Source organism: Copadichromis virginalis, linkage group LG6, assembly GCF_057382275.1.
Source record: "Copadichromis virginalis isolate Kocher_CV1m ecotype Utaka linkage group LG6, C_Virginalis_male_GT1.1, whole genome shotgun sequence".
NCBI lineage: Eukaryota > Metazoa > Chordata > Actinopteri > Cichliformes > Cichlidae > Copadichromis > Copadichromis virginalis.
The window spans coordinates 31,317,782-31,340,574 of record NC_140623.1 but is presented as its reverse complement, the minus strand read 5'-3'; the positions used below and the strand labels follow the sequence as shown (position 1 = coordinate 31,340,574).

The 22,793-nt window shown below is 37.1% G+C and overlaps 1 protein-coding gene across 1 annotated transcript in view; it reads right to left on the bottom strand.

Moving 5' to 3' along the window:
• LOC146708102 (zeta-sarcoglycan-like) overlaps window positions 1-22,793 on the bottom strand; it is a 379,840-nt gene that overhangs the window by 19,357 nt on the left and 337,690 nt on the right. Inside the window, exon 7 of the mRNA XM_085459840.1 lies at window positions 9,642-9,765. Within this exon, the coding sequence (XP_085315966.1) occupies window positions 9,642-9,765 (124 nt within the window). The remainder of the gene's footprint in view (window positions 1-9,641; window positions 9,766-22,793) is intronic.

Genomic DNA, 22,793 nt, shown 5'->3' with positions numbered 1-22,793 from the left:
CACAAGCTCAGGGGGGTGAATATGAACTGGATGACCAGCATTTCAGTGTCCCAAAGGCCATCAAAGGCAATCATGAAGGCAAAAAAGTAATGCAATAAATATGCCACTTTTTCATATCTTATTTGACCTCTTTTTGGGTATATTTATCATCTATCTTCATAATGTGCTCTTAATTTAATCTATTTTAAAAACAGCATATTTTTAACCTTATTTAAAATAGTGTAATCCATGAAAAATTTATTAAGATTTGAACAAATTGACGTCATTTTACTGAATGCACTACTTTGGATAACCTTTTACTTTTGTTCGTTTTGTTCTGAAGATTATGCTCAGCACATTTCACCATGTGTGCCTGGTTGTGTTTGATTTTTTCTAGTTCTGTATATTATATGATATGTGTTTTGCAATTATGAGATTGCCACCTTTTATGTTTCAGATTTTTTTTTGCCCATTTCCAGATCCTTATTAAGGTTTAATATAGCACTTAGGTTTTATCATCCCAAATGAAAAGTCACTTTTGTTTCTGTTCAAACCAGACTGGTCTTTATTTAACTGCAATCTCCCAGTTGATATTTCTGTGTTTGATCCATGTACTATATCCACCCAAGCCTATGTGGATTTTGTCACTTTTATTATACTGTGGACATTATCACTCTCTTGAGTTTAGCAAGTCATATGAGGTAGAAATAAAATGGAGAATGGTACCGAGGAAAAGCCTCAAGCCAACCCTTATTTCTTTATGTTTTTCTTTCAGGGATCTATACTTTCTTCTAATTTTTTAAGTGCTCTTGAGCAATGGTTTATTAACTTTTTTGGTTTCTTTTTTTGGAAATTTCACTCATTTTCAGTCCAGTCCTTGTATCTGGCCATTTTCAAGGGAATGTTTTTTCTTTGTTAGGGCACTTAACACTGACATATGAATTGTTAAACATAAAAAGGCATCTAACTAAATGACACATGCTGATGTCCAACGCATTATAGATGACTTGGGAAAAAACTGTTTTCAAAAACACATATTTTTTCCCTTGTTGAAACTGGACAAGAGGTGGACAAAAGAGGAAGTGGCAGATTTAAAAAAAAATTCTACAGTAAGTGAACAGCATCTGAAAGTCATTAAGAAATAGAAAATCCAGCAAAGACACTGGACCTGAGAGATACACCTGGCCCATCTACTGTTTACTGAATGTAATGGTCTCCAGAGATGGGCAGTAACGCGTTATTTGTAACGCGTTACTGTAATCCGATTACTTTTTTCAAGTAACGAGTAAAGTAAGGGATTACTATTGCAAAAACGGTAATTAGATTACCTTTACTTTCCCATAGGAACGCTGCGTTACTGCGTTACTAAAACCGTGAATCTTTTGCGAGAATGTCTCACGACAGTGACGTAAGCGAGTGCGCCGTTGGTGACAACAGCTGTGTGCAGATCAACAGTGGATCACATATCGAGTGCAGGAGAGAGTATGAGCGTGCAGCGTTTAAAGCGTGGAAGTACTGACCTTACTTTGAGTTTGATTCCATAAAAAGTGACAAAAACATTAGTGTCCGCTGTGCGTGGGAAGAAAACTTCTTTTTACAGCGAAAAAAACCCTAAACTTCCAAGGAAGCACCGAGTAGCTACGACGTAATGGGAAACTCACAGAGCTGCCATATCCTTCCACTGACCGCAGCACACCTGCACCAGGGTAAACCTCCGCCTACCCAACTCCTGCTTTACAGGTGAAAATAGAGCAACAGGACCGCTGAGTCTTTGACTTTATTTTCTGCTGTGTTTTACTTGCATCTATTTGAAAGACTGAGTGTAAACACACAAAATATTTTATTTTATGTGGTGGAATGTGCAGAAAATAGGTTTAAATGTTAAACTAATTTCTTCCAGTCAGAGAATGTTGCATATAATTAAATTTTTGCTTGATGCATAAAGTTAAAAGATTAAAACTAATAAAACAAGTTAAAAAGAGACTTTTCCATTTGATTACATTTTGTATGATGGATTATGCAGAAAAAGTAGAATTGGGCTGAAAGATCTATCGCTTTATCACCTCTTCAGGTTGTAAATCGTGTTTTTAAAAAGTAACTAAGTAACTAAGTAATTAATTACTTTTGAAAATAAGTAATCAGTAAAGTAACGGGATTACTTTTTGGGGGAGGTAATCAGTAATTAGTTACTGATTACTTTTTTCAAGTAACTTGACCAACACTGATGGTCTCAATGGAAGTGTTACTCCCTGTTTCTCCTTAAGGAAGGAAAAGGCTGAGGTAGTCTTACACAACTTACCCAAGAACTGGACTAAAAATCAGTGGGAACTGGTCTCATGGAACGATAAAATGAAGTTTATTTAGCACAATTCAACAGTAAGGTGATTCAAAGTGCTTTACAGAGACATTAAAAAACCAAAACAAATAAAAATCATGATTTAAAATGGGAAAAAAAGCAAGAAAGGAACAGTAGATGAATTCAGTAGTTGAAATGTAAATTTTGAATTTGGTGGTTTATTCAAATGCAGCTGAGAACAGGTGAGTCTTCAACCTAGATTTAAATACACTGAGTGTTTCAACTGATCTGAGGCTTTCTGGGAGTTTGTTCCAGATATATGGAGCATAAAAGCTGAATGCAGCTTCTCCATGTCTGGTTCTGACTCTGGGAACTGATAAAAAACAGGATCCAGATGACCTGAGGGATCTGGAAGGTTCATACTGGGTCAGGAGGTCACTGATGTATTTTGGTCCTAAACCATTCAGAGCTTTATAGACAAGCATCAGAACTTTAAAGTCTATCTTCTGACGGACAGGCAGCCAGTGCAAAGACCTCAGAGGTCTTTAGTGAGCTTTAGGTCTGCCTCCATCACTACACCCAAATTTCTCGCCCTGTTGGTGGTTTTAGGTGTAAAGATTGAAGTTCTCTGGTGACCTGTAATTGTTTTTCTTTGGCTCCAAAGACTATTATTTCAGTTTTGTTTCTGCTTAGCTGGAGAAAATTGTGGCACAACCAGTCATTAATTTCCTCAATGCATTTACCAAGAGCCTGTACAGGGCCTCGGTCTCCTGGTGACATTGTGATATATATTTGTGTGTCATCTGCATAGCTGTGATAGTTTATTTTGTTGTTCTTTATAATCTGTGCCAGTGGGACCATGTAAATGTTAAACAGAAGGGGTCCCAAGATGGAACCTTGGGGAACTCCACATGTGATACTTGTCTGCTCAGATGTGAAGTTACCTATTGATACAAAGTATTTCCTGTTTTCTATGTATGTTTTGAACTAGTTTAGTACAGTTCCTGAAAGACCTGCCCAGCTCTCCAGTAGTTTGAGTAATATGTTGTGGTCAACTGTATCAAATGTTACACTGAGATCAAGTAAAGCCAAGACTGACATTTCTCTTCTGACAGGAGGTCAACACCACGTGTCTAAAGCCATATAGAAAACTTGGTGGAGGATCTGTCATGTTTTGGCTGGATTTCATCCAGTGGTTTTGGAGATCTTGTCAAACTTGATGGAATTATCATTAAGTACAGTTAGCCTTTGCTCTACTATACAATGCCAGCATCTGATTGGCCATGGCTTTATTATTAAGATTGACAATGATTTTCAAACATACTCCTGAAGAATATAAAAACACAGTGAAACACTATCATTCATGGACTTCTCCAGAGTTTGGAACTCAACATTGTTGAAGCAGTGTGGGTTCGTCCTGACCGAGAAGGGAACAAAAGACAGCCAACATAAAAAGAAACCTTGGATGTCATTCAAGAACTACTTTATGAAATCAGAAGAAATCTTGCTTAAGACATTTCAGGCTGTTTTGAAGGATAAAGGTGGTCCCTTTAAAATACCAACAAGCCTCTTCAAATTGTACAAACTTGGTTTTGCCTTCTATACTATAGTTTCATCATTTTTGCACCTATTCTTTATTTTTCTAGTAAAATGTAAAGCAAAGATGATTGGCTCCAGACTTTTGCAAGGTATGTATTTCAGACTGAAATCAATGCAGGCAAACCTAATCCATTAAATAAGTAGGTGGAAACTTTGTAAGCTTCAGTATTGACCCATGATTAATTATTCCATGTGAAGATTGACATGAAGCCACAATGTTTTTGACCAGGGTGACACCCCAAATATAATGTACTCCTTACAGAAAATAAATACAAGCTTAATAAGTTAATTCATTATGAGGGGTTCCCAAAGAAAAAAAAATCATATAAAAACCGCTACCACCATCTTTCATTTTCTGGAAAAAGGTTGATGATATTTCAAAATGAAGGAATTGTAGTTGGACCCCGGGTATTTAGCCATGGCACTGGTAATTAAAGTTGTGGAGTTGCACCGTACTTGGACGTTGATAGAGTATTTGTGCTTCCTGCTGTGGAACAGACTCACTTTCAGATACAGTGATCAGCTGAACATGTGTTCCCTTTGGCTACTCTGTAGAAATCTGCAAAAGCCTGCCACAGCCTTAGACCCTTGCTTGAACCATTAGCATTATGTGCTCCTGCACTCTAGTAGTAAAAAACTGCAGCTTCAGACGGTTCTCTTAAGGATACTGTTTGGAGTTTAGATTTTACCATGATAACACGTTTTTCCACAGTAATTATTCTTAGATTCATTCACATCTTCTACTCAAGCTGTATTCTTTTCAAGTGTGACCTTATTCATTTCTATATTTTGATAATTTAAAGCTTTTTATATAAGCCCTCTTTAGCATTTCAAAACTTATACCTTTGGTGAACAAGGTTTTTCTTTCTGTTAATCTAAAGCTGACAAGTGCTGTAATAAAGGGTGAGGAGGTTGAGAAGCAGTGCACCACAAATCCTTCATTTTCTCAAGCCTTTCATGGTATCAAGTCTTGCTAAAGGCCCACACCAAAACCCTTGTTACACTCTGCCTCATGCTAATGTTCACCATCAATAGGGAGACATCTATTTATGCTGGGATGACAGACAGAGATGGAGACAGAAACAGAGAGAGATAATGGATGAACAAAGACCACAAAGAGACCAAAGACTAAACATATGAAACAGAGGGAGTGAGAGAGAAAGGAAGAGATGACAGAAAAGAGGTAAGAATTAAAATTCCCCTCCCCTTTTCTTGTGAAGTGACAGCTACAGTGATGTATAACCCTAGCAGTGGAAAGTTAATTAGATAGGCTGGGTTACTGAGAGATGAAGGACTGAGGGGCTGCAGAGGAGAAGAGGGAGGTGGAGGAAGAGAAGAAGATGTAGAAAGAGAAGGTTACACAAAAAACAAGAGGAGAAAAGAAAGGAGAAGTAGGGCATAGGAAAGGTGAGGAATGAGACAAATGATGAGAGAAAGGAAAATAAGATGAGGTAATAATTCAATGATAGACAGAATGAGAGACTTGCTGAAAAGTAAAGTTGTAGAGGGAAAGATGAAATAAGAGGGAAAAGCCTTGTCAAAATTATTTTCTTATTCTTTGAAGCTGTAAGAATGTACAGAAACAACTACATGGTAGTCACACAAGCCACATCAGAAAAAAATCAGCAATATGCACATATTCAAAATCATCTGTCTCGCAATAAAACTTTCATGATGCTCTCTGACAATGAACTTGGTTAAAAGACAATCTTAAATATATCATCGGCACTGCAAGGCAGGCAATTGAATGTCTCCTCTCCATGCATGACACACATCCTAACAACAATCCTAACAGGATAAAAACAAATGCCACTGAACTTGCAGACTCACGCACTCTCTGTCCCTAGAAATGTTTCACTGTTCGAATGAGTACCCACTCACTGGAACCAGACAGTCCTTGGGGATTTTTAATACTTCTGAACACTCAATAAGTTCATAACCTCCTTTAGAACTCCCTGTAAGCTTGCCATGTATGTCACACAGACTGCTGTCATCTGAGTGAAAACTATATGTTCTGAAAATCTCTTTTGAGTGGAAGTTACAACCCATGGGTAAAATAATAAACACACAAAAGAAATAATAAACACAACATAAAACGCTTTTTTATTTAGTAGCTGAACATTCTGGCTTCCCTCTGGCACTCCTCAAAAAATGTATTCATAGGATGTTTTTTGTTTCTTTTTCTATTTGAAGTAAAGGGAAAAATATCCTTCTTCCAGGATAGATCCTTTCCTTTCAAAAACAATTTTCTGATTGACATCCAGACTTTTTACTTGTCATCATATTACTGAGCTGAAATGCCTTTTCTGAAAACAACAACAACGAAAAAAAAAAAAAAAAACATTGCTTGGTGGGATTATCATTCTGAAAAAATCCTTCATCTTCATTAACCCAAATTTACAGCTAATGTTTGGACAGAATGAGAACATTTCAGCATGTACCTGTGCATTTACTGATAATGTAATGATTCCCACATGCTCTGATCCTTTATATGGCATAAAAAATCCCGATCATAAATGAGTGAGGAAAACTGCTTGTTTTCTCAGTTTTAAAAGTTTTAGTATCACCTCCGCTGCTAAAGCAGATTTGTTATTCATCACTGTTAAACATTACTTTCATCCAGTCATCCAATGACCAAAATTGCTTCACTTTAGTCCACTGATATCCTTTGATATCGTTTGTCTACCTGAATATTTTCCTTTTATAACCCTCTCATTTTGTTTGTATTTGAACCAAATCATAGATAGAACTGATTCTGTGTAGTAAATGATATAAATTTTTGATATTGGTTTCCTTCTTAGACTATATGGATAATCCCTTCCATTGTTTCACCTGACAGCTCTGTTGTTGTGGTCATGCTTTCTTTCAGCGAGGTGCAATGTCTTGAAAGTACTTTAAATGCAGCGTATTAGATTTTTACAGTATTTATATTAGAAACAGATTAAAAGTTACAATTCTTCCCTCTATTTGTTCTGGAAAAATATCATTAATTAAAATAATAATTTTAACTTAATCTGTTTGCTTGTGTCTTGTGGAAGATTCTTGGATTGTTAGTTGAGTTACCAAGTGAAGTGGTGAACCGAGAGTACGAATACACATAGCATAAGTAAAGTGGAACAAGTGAGCTGATGGGGCAAGCTGGAGTGACTGGGCATTGTTAAAAACACTGACAGCCTCTGCTGGGTGGAACAGGCAATTAACAGAAAAGTACTAGTAAATCTGGTTCATCAAACTCATGTCTTTAAACGGAATTTCTACTGTGGTGGTGTGGGTTTAAAGTTAAAATGCTGTTAGCCTAAAAACTAAACATATGCCAGGTTTAAATAAACCAAAGGTAATTTAGTATCTATGAAGTGACAGTGTTTCCAGTTAGCTGGAGATACAAACATTTTAAATAATTTAGTCCTGGCAATAAAAATAGTATTGTGAAATAACAGACACTCTTACGATTGTGCGGTTAGATACCTACATTATATATTTCATACGTCATTAAACATGACTTCAAAATTTGCACAATAAAGCACAATACTGTGGAAAATGTCTGTGCAATTTGTCAAAGCCTGATCTGCAATTACTGTTTAGATAAATGGACTGTTGTCCAGATACAAACACATTACACTGTCTGCAAAACAGGTGTTTATGTTCATTTAGTTTTATTATGCCATTTTTACTATAACGACAATACAGTGCACTAAACCTCACCATGCCCTCTACACATCATCAACAATTTCACTCCTGTATAGTCCGTATGACTACATATATTGGGGTAATCCTATAGATGTTGTCCTAGCTCTCCCATTTTGTTATTATGACTACTGTATTCTTATCATATGCTAAAGTTAGAATTTGTATCCACAATATCATGTTATATGTAGCTTTTGTTATGTACTTTTTCCAAGTAAGGCCCGGTGGAAGAAAAAAGATAAGGAAATGAGAATAAGGCAGTAAGAATCAACAGCAGCAGAAGGAAAGAGAAGAAAGAAGAGAGAAGATTGTGATAAAACACAGGAAATGAGAAATGGAGAAGAGAACCCAACTTTTACCTGTTTGTGTCTGTTGGTGTGTGTGTGAGAAAATGTGAGTGTGTGTATTTGTAGTAGAAGTCAGTTTGTGAGTGTGACTGACAATGACAGTGAGTGCAACGAGTGGGGGTCATTCTTCTGTTAATTAGTAAGTTAATGACACACTATGCTCCAGCGGACATGCAATATGGCAGGCTGACACACACTTACATACACACACTTACAGCCACACATAAGGATAATGGCTAAGTCTGCTTCGGTGCTCACGCAATGTGGCAGGCTGCTATGCAAAGAGCTTGACAGTGAGATAACAGGCTAACAATGACACTTCACACATACAAACACACACACAGCAGCAACAACTGACAGGGAATCTCATCAAACCAGCTTTAATGAAGTCACTTTTCCCAAATAGAAAAGAGGAAGAAAGGAGTGATGAGCAGAGGAGGGGAGAAAAAGGAGGACAAGGTCGCATGGATTGATGACGCTCATTAGCCTAATAAGGTACTTTAATGAAGTGCCACAGAGTCTAAAGAACACACACACACACACACACACACACACACTAACAAAAACACCCAACTGGTTTGTGTTCTCTTGTATTCACATATAAATATAGCTATTTTTGTCAGCTTCTAATAGAGCTGGGCGATATAAGGAAAATCTAATATCGCGATATCTTTTGGCTATATCACGAGACACAATATTTAGCACGATATTTTTTAAATAACCTCCAAAAAGCAATGTTATTTTCAACCACATGGTGCCTAAAATTGCACTTGTGTACTCATTCAAATCAACCGTTCAATATTTTTTTTCTACTTTAAATACAAAAAAACTGAATTAATTAAAATCTTTCATTTTAACCGCTTTTTAACCATCCATTGCCCACCAAGGTTTTTCACAAATGACTATACTGTCACAGTATGTCTCTTTCTTTAACAAACAAAAGATCATAGTAAGGAAAAAAAAGGACATTAAGCAAGAATTCACGGGGAAAAATAAAACAACCGAAATTAAAAAGGTGCTCTTTTGAGCTTATAACATATAAAAATTGTAAAATAAAAAATGTGATGACCTCAAATTACAGAAACAAAAGTCAAGACAGTGGTTATAAAAATGACTGACCAAGAACAGTCACAAGTATCACTGTTGGTTTATTTAATGTTTTCTTTGGTGTGTGAACAGACTGAATTTTTCAGTGGATGACTTTTCAGCTGGTGGGATACATTTCTGGTACGCCTACGTTTTGCAGGAATAGTTTAACTGCACATTTTGCAAATTATCGGATTTTGTTCAACATCCTCCTTGTAAAATCCAAACGACAGTGAGTCTCATTCCCTCACTTGTCTGAAACTCCCGCTGTCACCATATTGTCCCTGTCTGGTAGTATATAAACACCCATGTTCAACGCAGTGAACATTTTACGGGTTAATAATACATTCGCAGCATTGGCATAAAAAAACTCATAAAAAAAACTCAGTAAATTACCTGCAGACAGCTTAATATAACCATGGCAACTTATACTCGATGATTACAATAAAGCCATTTTAACCACTGTACGTGGAAAAGTCCACAATACATTGAGTATATTCAATATATCGCCCACCCTAGCTTCTAACTTCCATTTCTCTTCCAAACACTCACAGATACCCAACACAGTAAAACATAACAGTATGTACACAAACAGTTTTACATGCAAACACACACATGCATAAACAAATACAATGTAAGCTCACACTCACCTCTCCTTCTGAGGACTGCAAGAGGAGGTCTTTTCTACAAGATGCCGTAAAATCTCCCACTCCAGCACTGACCTCCACACCTCTGGGGGCCTCTAGAGTTAGGGTCCGAGTTGGGGATTCCAACCTGAGAACCATTAGCACAGTCTAGTCATGCTGGAAGCACTGGAAAGAATAGACACACGCACCTGCAAGGATTTGTATTATGAACATGAGCAGGGTGATTTTAGGTTGATGCTTCAGCTGCCATTAGATGATTTTGTTTTTGTTTTTTTAACTTTCTCAGTGACTGTTTTGTGAACACAGTTTTTTAATCCACCAGCTTTTCAATCAAAAGCAATAAAGGTTCTTGTATAACAACTGAATATTTACTCTTGAGTGAGTACGGAGCATCGTACTCTGTAGGTAAACAAGGTAAAACATTCAATAAAATACAACTTCTTGAACACAAAATTTGAACTTTCACAGTTACTCATTTAATGATTAATGTACACTGAAAATTTTGGATAGAGCCCTACTATATTCTTAAGAAATTTCATGAAATCAATGAATTTGTGATTACTTTGTAATAAGCACTAACATAACCATGTATTTAGACTTCCCTGTTTCAGGGTTATCAAGTAAGCTCTTGAAAAGCTTGTTGAGACAGCCATTTTTGCTAATCAATGAATAAAAGTACACTCCTTTTTTAGCATTGCACAGTAAAGTTTCATAGAAAATTGTATTAAACTTTTTATTTAGTCTTTTTTTTCACATGTTTAATACATATTAAAATAAACAGAATGTAATGTTTACAGAGCGACACATCCATTTTCAGGTTTTGATAAAAAAAAAAAGCAATTTAATTTTAGTGAGCAGAAACGTATTTTTCTTTCAGAGAATACAGGTGCATTGAAGGGTCAGTAGGTAAGGTTGTGTGAAGCTGAAAATAATACAAGGTGATTAAACAGTTTGGTGGAGTAAGATAAGCACAATGCTTCGCTCAAGGACATATTGGCAAATTAAATCGAATAAAGAGCAATTTTTGATGTGAAGTATAACAAGTTACACACCACATACACACCAAAGACCAAATAACAAACATGTTTCAGTATAGGGGAAGTTTTCCAGACAAGATTTGCTCAAGGGCACTTCAAAAGATTGGTTTCCCAATCCATACGGAGAGGCTGAAAGGATAAAGTGTTCAAGCCAAAGACTAAATTAACTGAACTCATGATGTTTGTCAGATCTGTGTTCAAAAAACAGATGGACGTAAAAAAGAAATAGGAAAGAAGCCCTTGGCCAGGAGCACTTTGGTGATGATATCAAGCTTCCACTGTTAATGTCCTCACTAGACTACAGTCCCCGGGCTAAAGTCATTTACTTTTACTGTGTAGAAGCTGAAAACTGTTTATTCACACAATTGACACACGCACTGTGGTGGGGAAAAAAATGAACAATTGAAGATTCAATCTGAAAAATTAAACATTCTCTGACAGAAAAAAAAGCTACTTTAGTAGTGTCATGGTCTCTGTGCCTTCACTCACATTTTCTCCCTTATTCTTGCTCATGAAGGCATAACAGGTTGCCACTCTGGGGTGTGGCAGTTAATCAAGACTGGGAGGCAGTGTACACCTGGTTTCCATTATTCATCCTTTGTATATAAAGACCACCTTCTTTCATCCACCTTTACCAGGTTGTTCAACTGCTGTAGCAGTAATATCAAGCTTCACTTGTTTCATGCTTTCTTTAATTCCTTGTAACTTATCTGTTGTTTCTGTCTTTAGAAACCCCTTGGTATGTGCTCCAGATCTTCAAGGCTTCTCTGAAAAGGTTTTGTGGATCCCCCAATCTCACTGGAACTGGACACTGAACACTGACCTTCTAGCCCACTCATTAGTTGTCTGCAACAATTATTCACTGCTCAGATTAGCCTCTGTTAATAAACAATTTGATTTGCAGTTGTGGACTACATATAAAGGTCTATCCATTTTGAGTTCATTATGACAAAATGATCGAATGAGACACAGGAGAACCACAAAGGCACGGTAGTCATGTTTGAACCAGTTGGAAGAATGGACAAACACAGCTGCAATGATCTTGAATATGTACAAGGGGAGGGTGGTTTTAGATTGATGCTTCCGGTACAGGCTTTGCATCAATTAAAAAATTACCTTATTAACCAAGGATTATACTCAGTCAACAGATTATCTGCACATTGCTGGAACAAAATCACATCCCAAAACAAGTTATTGTAATCAGAGCTCTCCTCCAATCTCTAGCTTCACCAAGCACTTTTAGTTTTGTCTCAGTCCGCAGCTAAAACCCCTACAAGCCTAAAAAGATTCCCCACCTCCCTTCTGTGATGCTTCTTCCCCCATGCTTGAGGCTGAGGGAGGTTATATTGGTAGTGGGTAATTGCTTCAGCAATTGCTTCCTTTTAGTCATCAACCCTGCTTGTTTTCTATAGATTCTCCCCAGGTTAGTCTTTTAAAGAGAAGGCCTTTAGAAAAAATAAATAGATACATTTATTCATGAAAGTTTATTTAGCCATTAGGACCCATGCCTATTAATGATTTGTTAGCTGAGTTTGATGACCTCTTTACTCTGGGAGAGTACTGCTCATAGACATGTCAATCTCTGGCAGCATATCTGATTATTTCAGCTATGCTACTGCAGCTTCATGTGACCACTGGATCGCAATGGTGAAATTTTGCTCTCCGAGATAATTTTAACAGTTTTAATGGACAATTTAAGGATTAGCTAGCCACTAAACAGCTCCAATGTAGTCTCTCGTGCAAGTTGGTGTTACTTTTGTCTTTCCACTTGCTTTCAGTCAGCCATATCAGCTGTCATTTGACCTTAGCCACTCTCCATCCTGACCTCTGTTCTCTGCCAGAGGTTTACTGTGGTCTAGGTGCCTCAACACACTCTCATTTTCAACACATGACCAGAGATGGGCAGTAACGCGTTACTTGTAACCGCAGTCCTGCTTTACAGGTGAAAATAGAGCAACAGGACCGCTGAGTCTTTGACTTTATTTATTTTCTGCTGTGTTTTACTTGCATCTATTTGAAAGAGTGAGCGTAAACACAAAAAATATTTTATTTTATGTGCTGGAATGTGTAGAAAATAGGTTTAAATGTTAAACTAATTTATTCAAGTCAGAGAATGTTGCATATAATTTAATTTTTGCTTGATGCATAAAGTTAAAAGATTAAAACTGATAAAACAAGTTTAAAAAAGAGACTTTTCCATTTGATTACATTTTGTATGATGGATTATGCAGAAAAAGTAGAATTGGGCTGAAAGATCTATCGCTTTATCACCTCTTCAGGTTGTAAATCGTGTTTTTAAAAAGTAACTAAGTAACTAAGTAATTAATTACTTATGAAAATAAGTAATCAGTAAAGTAACGGGATTACTTTTTTGGGGAAGTAATCAGTAATTAATTACTGATTACTTTTTTCAAGTAACTTGACCAACACTGCACATGACACATTTTCACTATGACCGTGACCCATCCTGACGACCAAATTATAGAATCTGTCACAGCCAGAGAAAGACGCTATAGAAAAATAGGTTAAGGAGTCCTTAGAAGCAGCAATCTTATGGCTATCCTCTTCACCAGTGGAAGCAAAACATGTATTGACTATAAAAGTCTAAACCAGATCACAATCAAGAATAAACACACCCTCCCCTCAAACAGTACAACCTTATAGCCTTTGCAGGGAGCCACCATCTTCACCAATTTGGGTCTCAGAAATGCTTATCATTTCTAGTATGTATTGATAAGATAAATGTAAAACTGCAGTCAGTACCCCCAGGAAACTTTGCATATGTAGTCATTTCATTTGGACTAACCATTACTCCAGCAGTTTTCCAAACCCCAGTAAATGACTTTTGAGAATCAGTGTTTATATACCTTGATGACATCCTCATCTTTTTCATACTGGGTATCAACAGTATGTGAGGAAGCTATTGTAGAGGCTCCTAGAAAACCAGCTCTGTGTCAAAGCTCCATGTTTCATGTAAAGCTGTGTGGCAGGCAGGTGAATGACTCAAACGTAGGACTCAGAAACAAAGAGAGTGAACTAAAGGAGGCAGCTTTATTTGCTGCAATATGGTACTCGAAATAAAATATGAAAACACTAATAGAAACAAACAAAAGATAAGCTAGGAACTATGATTTTGCAACTAGGAATGTACGACTATTAAATACACACAGGATAACAACAGGATGGGAAACAGGAGGGAACACAGCTGGAACAAATAAAGACTAAAAGGACAGGGGACGAAAAACTCAACACACTGAACACAGGATGAGAGACTGACAAGAAAACCCAAAAAGTATGATACCCATGGAGACAAAGACAAAGGCAGACAGGCTTGGCACTGGGACGGGGAGAAACAAATATAGGAACATGACTGATTGGGGAGACGGAAAGAGTCTTCCCAGATGTCTCCCCAGAATACATAAACGCTGAGTCATAGACCCTAGAACCATTACCACATTTCTTCTTAGTCTCATTTTTGGGGTATATAATTCAGAGTGGGTAAATGAAAGCACATCCAGAAAAGATGAGAGCAGTGGCTAAATTCCCTCTCCCAGAAAACAGCATCAGTGAATCCTGGGTTTTGCCAGCTTCTCCATAAGTGTTATTAAAGAGTTGTAGACACGTTCTCAAAGGCAGCCCACTTTACTACTACCCAAATTGTCCTCCACTGCAGAGACAACTAATTTATCGGTTCACTACAGCATGTTTTCTTCTTCCATAGTTTCCCCAGTGACACTGTTTCTGACAGAGGTTCCCAGTTTATCTCTCAAGTGTAGAAGACATTTTTAAAGCACTACATGCTAAAGTTAGCTTGAGTATCATCCAAAAAGTAATGGGGATGATGCAAACGATCTACTCACAATCTGCAATCTACCTAAAGCTTACATTGGCCTTGAATTGAGTATGCACACAACTCTATTCTGCAACACCTTTTGAAGCATCCCCAGGCTGCCTGCCTCTTCTGTTACCAGCCCATGAGGATGACATAGCAGTGCCCTCAGTCCAACACCATTCATGATGCTTTTGCATGGTGTGGAATCAGACCAAGGTTGCAATTCTCTGGACAGCTGAGTGAAAAACGCAGTTGGCGGACCCCAGGAGTACCCTGCCCCACAACTACACTCCAAGTCAGAGTTTTGCTCTCAAACCAAAGATATATATATATATATATATATATATTATGGCATGCCCTTTAGGAAAATATTATATATATATTCCAACCAAAGTCTGAATATATAGAATGAAACTTGAATATATAGAATGAAACTTGAATATATAGAATGATCTTTTGAATATATAGAATGAAACTTGAATATATAGGATGAAACTTGAATATATAGAATGATCTTTTGAATATATAGAATGAAGCTTGAATATATAAAATGATCTTTTGAATATATAGAATGAAGCTTGAATATATAGAATGAAACTTGAATATATAGAATGATCTTTTGAATATATAGAATGAAGCTTGAATATATAGGATGAAACTTGAATATATAGAATGATCTTTTGAATATATAGAATGAAGCTTGAATATATAAAATGATCTTTTGAATATATAGAATGAAGCTTGAATATATAGAATGAAACTTGAATATATAGAATGATCTTTTGAATATATAGAATGAAGCTTGAATATATAGAATGAAGCTTGAATATATAAAATGATCTTTTGAATATATAGGATGAAACTTGAATATATAGAATGAAGCTTGAATATATAGGATGAAACTTGAATATATAGAATGAAGCTTGAATATATAGGATGAAACTTGAATATATAGAATGAAGCTTGAATATATAGAATGAAACTTGAATATATAGAATGATCTTTTGAATATATAGAATGAAGCTTGAATATATAAAATGATCTTTTGAATATATAGGATGAAACTTGAATATATAGAATGAAGCTTGAATATATAGGATGAAACTTGAATATATAGAATGAAACTTGAATATATAGAATGATCTTTTGAATATATAGAATGAAACTTGAATATATAGAATGATCTTTTGAATATATAGAATGAAGCTTGAATATATAGAATGAAACTTGAATATATAGGATGAAACTTGAATATATAAAATGATCTTCTGAATATATAGAATGAAACTTGAATATATAGGATGAAACTTGAATATATAAAATGATCTTCTGAATATATAGAATGAAACTTGACGTCACGGAGGCGCTTGCGCCATCTAGTGTTTTCCTTGTTTGTACCTGCGAGGAATGGCACTATGAGCCAGTCCGCACGGAATTTTGTGGCTCAAATTCTAAGTAATGAGGAGCTAATTAACACCCTGGCAAATGCATGTTCTGGGCAACCTAATATTTGTACTAGTGTACCGCATCGTACTACTGATGAAGAAATTTATTCACTTTTTCGTCGTGGAAGACCAAATGCAGTGAACCTCTCCGGTCAGATAACCCCTGGTTATCCAGCTAACGTTACTGCGGTCAAGTGAGCCCTCACTTACGAAGTCGCAGTCAAGCTAGCCGCCCCGCCAGCCGCACCTAAAATGTTGTTGCACTACTCTTACGCATATTACGGTATAGGTGCCGACTGGCTTAGAAACGCAGTGTTTTCTGTCCTGACACTATTTTACTTCACAATCCACTCCCAGTTTTGGTTAATCTCCACTTTCACCCCTGTGATCCACAGCCCAAATTACTGTATGATTCAGAGAAAATTAACAATAAAATTTACCCAATTTACTCAACTATACTTTTAATGTCCTCATCTTTGAGCTCAGATTACAGGAAAACTGAAAGAGGTGACGCAGATATCTCACTGGATTATGACTCTGGGTGACCCCCTATCCGCACCCTGTGATCCACAGCCAAAATTACTGTACGGATTTCTGATAAAATTAAATCCTATTCCATTACCAAACAAAATGAGTTCATTGAAGTATTTGCTTAGCTACAAGAAATGTCTTTCCACACACAATTTAAATTTTTCAAAATGTCATTCACACACCACCTCAAGTATCAACTTCAGTTTTAGACATTATTTATTCAGTGCTTAATCACAACAATAGTCAACTTAAGGCACTTACATAATAAGTTAAACCTTACAATAATACATACAGAGAAAAACCCAACCCAATCATATGACCCCCTATGAGCAACAGTGGGAAGGAAAAACTCCCTTTTAACAGGAAGAAACCTCCGGCAGAACCAGGCTCAGGGAGGGGCGGCCATCTGCCTCAACCGGTCAGGGTGAGAAATTACATTTCTCAGATTACTGATTTCTCATATTACTACTACACAGTTTAGATACACTCAACAAAAATATAAACGCAACACCTTTGTTACTGCTCCCATTCCCCATGGGATGGACGTAGAGACCGAAAATTCATTCCAGATACACAATATAACCATCCCTCCCAAACAGTGGTCACAAATCAGTCCAAATGTGTGGTAGTGGGCACATCTGCTATATTGAGATAATCCATCCCACCTCACAGGTGTGCCACATCAGGATGCTGATCTGACATCATGAGTAGTGCACAGGTGTACCTCAGACTGCCCACAACAAAAGGCCACCCTGGAATGTGCAGTTTTTTGCGCTATTGGGGGTCTGGGGACCCAGAACCGGTCAGTATCTGGTGTGACCACCATTTGCCTCATGCAGTGCAACACATCGTCGCATGGAGTCTATCAGATTGTCAATTGTGGCCTGTGGAATGTTGGTCCACTCCACTTCAATGGCTGTGCGAGGTTGTTGGATATTCGTGGGAACTGGTACACGCTGTCGTATACGCCGGTCAAGCACATCCCGAACATGCTCAATGGGTGACATGTCCGGTGAGTATGCTGGCCATGCAAGAACTGGGACATTCTCAGCTGCCATCTGCCCTGAACAATGTGAACAATGATTCATCCGTGAAGCGCACACCTCTCCAACGTGCCAGACGCCATCGAATGTGAGCATTTGCCCACACAAGTCTGTTACGGCGACGAGCTGGAGTCAGGTCAAGACCCAGATGAGGACGACGGGCATGCAGTTGAGCGTCCCTGAGACGGTTTCTGACAGTTTGTGCAGAAATTGTTTGGTTGTGCAAACCAATTGTTCCAGCAGCTGTCTGGGTGGCTGGTCTCAGACGATCTTGGAGGTGAACCTGCTGGATGTGGAGGTCCTGGGCTGGTGTGGTTACACGAGGTCTGCGGTTGTGAGGCCGGTTGGATATGCTGCCATATTCTCTGAAACGCCTGTGGAGACGGCTTATGGTTGAGAAATGAACATTCAATGCACGGGCGACAGATCTGGTTGACATTCCTGCTGTCAGCATGCCAATTGCACGCTCCCTCATTGCTTGTGGCATCTGTGGCATTTTGCTGTGAGACAAAACTGCACATTCCAGGGTGGCCTTTTGTTGTGGGCAGTCTGAGGTACACCTGTGCACTACTCATGATGTCAGATCAGCATCCTGATGTGGCACACCTGTGAGGTGGGATGGATTATCTCAATATGGCAGATGTGCCCACTACCACACATTTGGACTGATTTGTGACCACTGTTTGGGAGGGATGGTTATATTGTGTATCTGGAATGAATTTTAGGTCTCTACGTCCATCCCATGGGGAATGGGAGCAGTAACAAAGGTGTTGCGTTTATATTTTTGTTGAGTGTATCTAAACTGTGTAGTAGTAATATGAGAAATCAGTAATCTGAGAAATGTAATTTCTCACCCTGACCGGTTGAGGCAGATGGCCGCCCCTCCCTGAGCCTGGTTCTGCCGGAGGTTTCTTCCTGTTAAAAGGGAGTTTTTCCTTCCCACTGTTGCTCATAGGGGGTCATATGATTGGGTTGGGTTTTTCTCTGTATGTATTATTGTAAGGTTTAACTTATTATGTAAGTGCCTTAAGTTGACTATTGTTGTGATTAAGCACTGAATAAATAATGTCTAAAACTGAAGTTGATACTTGAGGTGGTGTGTGAATGACATTTTGAAAAATTTAAATTGTGTGTGGAAAGACATTTCTTGTAGCTAAGCAAATACTTCAATGAACTCATTTTGTTTGGTAATGGAATAGGATTTAATTTTATCAGAAATCCGTACAGTAATTTTGGCTGTGGATCACAGGGTGCGGATAGGGGGTCACCCAGAGTCATAATCCAGTGAGATATCTGCGTCACCTCTTACAGTTTTCCTGTAATCTAAGCTCAAAGATGAGAATATATAGAGTACAGTAGAGTAAATTGTGCAAAGTTTACTATCAATTTTCTCAAAATCCGTACAGTAATTTTGGCTGTGGATCACAGGGTGAAGAGTGGAGATGGCCTAGATTCATAATCCAGTGAAATATCTGCGTCACCTCTTACAGTTTTCCTGTAATCGGAGATCAAAGATGTCAATATGTAGAGTACAGTAAAGCAAAATGGGAAGATTTTACTATCAATTTTCTCAAAAACTGTACAGTAATTTTGGCTGTGGATCACAGCATGCAGAGTGGGGGTCACCCAGAGTCAGAATCCAGTGAGATATCTGCGTCACCTCTTTCAGTTTTCCTGTAATCTGAGCTCAAAGATGAGGACATTAAAAGTATAGTTGAGTAAATTGGGTAAATTTTATTGTTAATTTTCTCTGAATCATACAGTAATTTGGGCTGTGGATCACAGGGGTGAAAGTGGAGATTAACCAAAACTGGGAGTGGATTGTGAAGTAAAATAGTGTCAGGACAGAAAACACTGCGTTTCTAAGCCAGTCGGCACCTATACCGTAATATGCGTAAGAGTAGTGCAACAACATTTTAGGTGCGGCTGGCGGGGCGGCTAGCTTGACTGCGACTTCGTAAGTGAGGGCTCACTTGACCGCAGTAACGTTAGCTGGATAACCAGGGGTTATCTGACCGGAGAGGTTCACTGCATTTGGTCTTCCACGACGAAAAAGTGAATAAATTTCTTCATCAGTAGTACGATGCGGTACACTAGTACAAATATTAGGTTGCCCAGAACATGCATTTGCCAGGGTGTTAATTAGCTCCTCATTACTTAGAATTTGAGCCACAAAATTCCGTGCGGACTGGCTCATAGTGCCATTCCTCGCAGGTACAAACAAGGAAAACACTAGATGGCGCAAGCGCCTCCGTGACGTCAAGTTTCATTCTATATATTCAGAAGATCATTTTATATATTCAAGCTTCATTCTATATATTCAAAAGATCATTCTATATATATTCAAGTTTCATCCTATATATTCAAGTTTCATTCTATATATTCAAGCTTCATTCTATATATTCAAAAGATCATTTTATATATTCAAGCTTCATTCTATATATTCAAAAGATCATTCTATATATTCAAGTTTCATTCTATATATTCAAGTTTCATCCTATATATTCAAGTTTCATTCTATATATTCAAGTTTCATCCTATATATTCAAGTTTCATTCTATATATTCAAGCTTCATTCTATATATTCAAAAGATCATTCTATATATTCAAGCTTCATTCTATATATTCAAGTTTCATTCTATATATTCAAAAGATCATTTTATATATTCAAGCTTCATTCTATATATTCAAAAGATCATTCTATATATTCAAGTTTCATTCTATATATTCAAAAGATCATTTTATATATTCAAGCTTCATTCTATATATTCAAAAGATCATTCTATATATTCAAGTTTCATTCTATATATTCAAGTTTCATCCTATATATTCAAGTTTCATTCTATATATTCAAGCTTCATTCTATATATTCAAAAGATCATTCTATATATTCAAGCTTCATTCTATATATTCAAGTTTCATTCTATATATTCAGACTTTGGTTGGAATATATATATAATATTTTCCTAAAGGGCATGCCATAATATATATATATATATATATATATATATATATATACTAACAAACTTGTACCCTCACTTCCTTGAACGTGAGGGTAAAAAAGCAATTCTATTGCTTTTTGTCTTAAGTTTCCTAAGACTATGCGACTTACCCCACTTTCTATGTGTCCAAACTAGAACCTCTCTCATCCAGCCCACTGCATTATGTTGTTGTTATGTTTAGCTGCACTCAAGTAATGAACATTTAGAATATATTTCTGTTTAAACATTTCTTCGACTCTCTTATCAGGTTTATATTCAGGATGTTTATGCTTCACCTGATGTTGTTTCTGTAACAGAAAGGTGTTCCTTTTAAAATTACTCTCTGGAGAAGTAATTTTAGGTGGACATTGCTTTTCCAAACTCATGTTTAGAGACAAAATGAAAACAATTGTCTTAATTACACTAATTTCAAATGCAGATTCACTTCATTTCAGACGTTTACTTCATTAAGTGCTAAAGTAGAGTAGATCACTAGCATCACGATAATGTTTCCTGAATTAGAAATACTTGAAGTAGGCTGATTTGCATCAGAATTAAGTAATTTCACCACAATTTACTACTCAATACTTTTTAGATTAAATTACTCCTGGTGTGTTGTTCCCATTGTGTGATGTAATGAAAAGCTACATTAGAGCTAATTGTCATTGTTTCTCAGTATTGTCTTTGTTGTTTTTACATTTAATCACTTTTATTAGCATTCAAAATGTTTGGCTTTGTAATGGAAACCTACCAAAAAAAAGTTGGTGGTTTTTCTTTTTGTAGCTGTCTCTTAAAACCTTCATAGCTGAGTAAATGTCTTCTGTCGCACCGTTAGATGTTTCTTTGAGGTCAATTTGGTATTTAGTCTGGGTTGAAAAGAATACAGACTGGCCCATCTGGAACTCTTTGAGCATTCCTGGTAGGCCACTTAATTGTTAAGCCAGTTTTCAAATGGTAAGCAATACAGTTTTAAATCTGAGAGTCAACACATTAGTTAATCTACTCTAATACTAGGCATGTTCAACTAACACATTCTAAGATGTTGGGACAATGAGGAAGGAAACAAAGGATACAAGTGACCACTCTGTAATAAGTACAGCAGTTACTGTGTATCATTATTGCATTGCATTCAGCTGTTCCTATCGTATTGCATGTGGTGAGGAGTTCGATATCTGTGTGTTTTTGCTTTTATTATTTTGAATAAATTATTATTTAAATAATAACCAGCATATGATGGTCTACTTTATGGTGTAAAACTATGGATGCGTCTGCCATTCAGAAATTTCAACCATACTGGATACTTATTAATTTTGGTGTTAAGATTTTTAGAGCAAATATACACTGAACAGAAGCCATAAATCCAAATTTTGATTTGCATTTATTTATTTTAGTTTATTAGTTAAAAATGACTCTTGCCTAGCTGAAGGTGAAGGTATTCAAGGTGAAGAGGAGTCATGAGGTGGATTAAATGTGATGGGAGGTTTGCTGTCGTGCAGTACTGAGCATCCAAGTGACATAATAAGTGTTGTAAGCAGACACTTCACACTGGGTCTGACTTATTGATCCGTGCAAAGAGTATACGCTACTTCAGTCATAGGTTGAGAAAAGGATAACCAAATGGTAGGACAGGCAGGAAACCAAATGGATCAATAGATAGATCATGATATAAGACGGTACACATGCATACGTAAAAAACAGAAGATGAAACAGACATCTAGCAAGGGAGAAAGAAATAGTTTTAGACCCAGTCAAATCTGATGATGTGAGAGTCTTTGGCTGGTTTGACAGCTGAAGCAATTATAGTGATGCTTCTGCAAGGTGAAACCAGCTGTGATGGACAAGCAGACACTTACATACTATCCTGCTACGACTCGCACCTCTTTCTGTCATTTCTAGCATCATGCCTCATTTTCGTTCACTGAAGGAACAAGTTAGCTTTACAGTTTTAGCTTCACCCCACCCTGCCCAACACACACACACACACACACACACACACACACACACACACACACACACTAATGTTCCATGGATGGATTATTGGGAGAATGACCAGGATGGATGGGTTTCATAATAAAATTGCCATGAACATCGATTAACAGCTGAAAAATTGAGTTTGTGATCTCATACAAGTTTCAGCTTGATTAACCTAAGAAATTCTACGTAATAAAGAATATTCTGGAGGTCAATTACTCTTTGAAAAATTATTTTCTTATTTATGAATGGGTGTTACACTTGTATATCACTAGAACTCAATTTCTGCAGGATGCTGGACCTCCATTTTTTCAA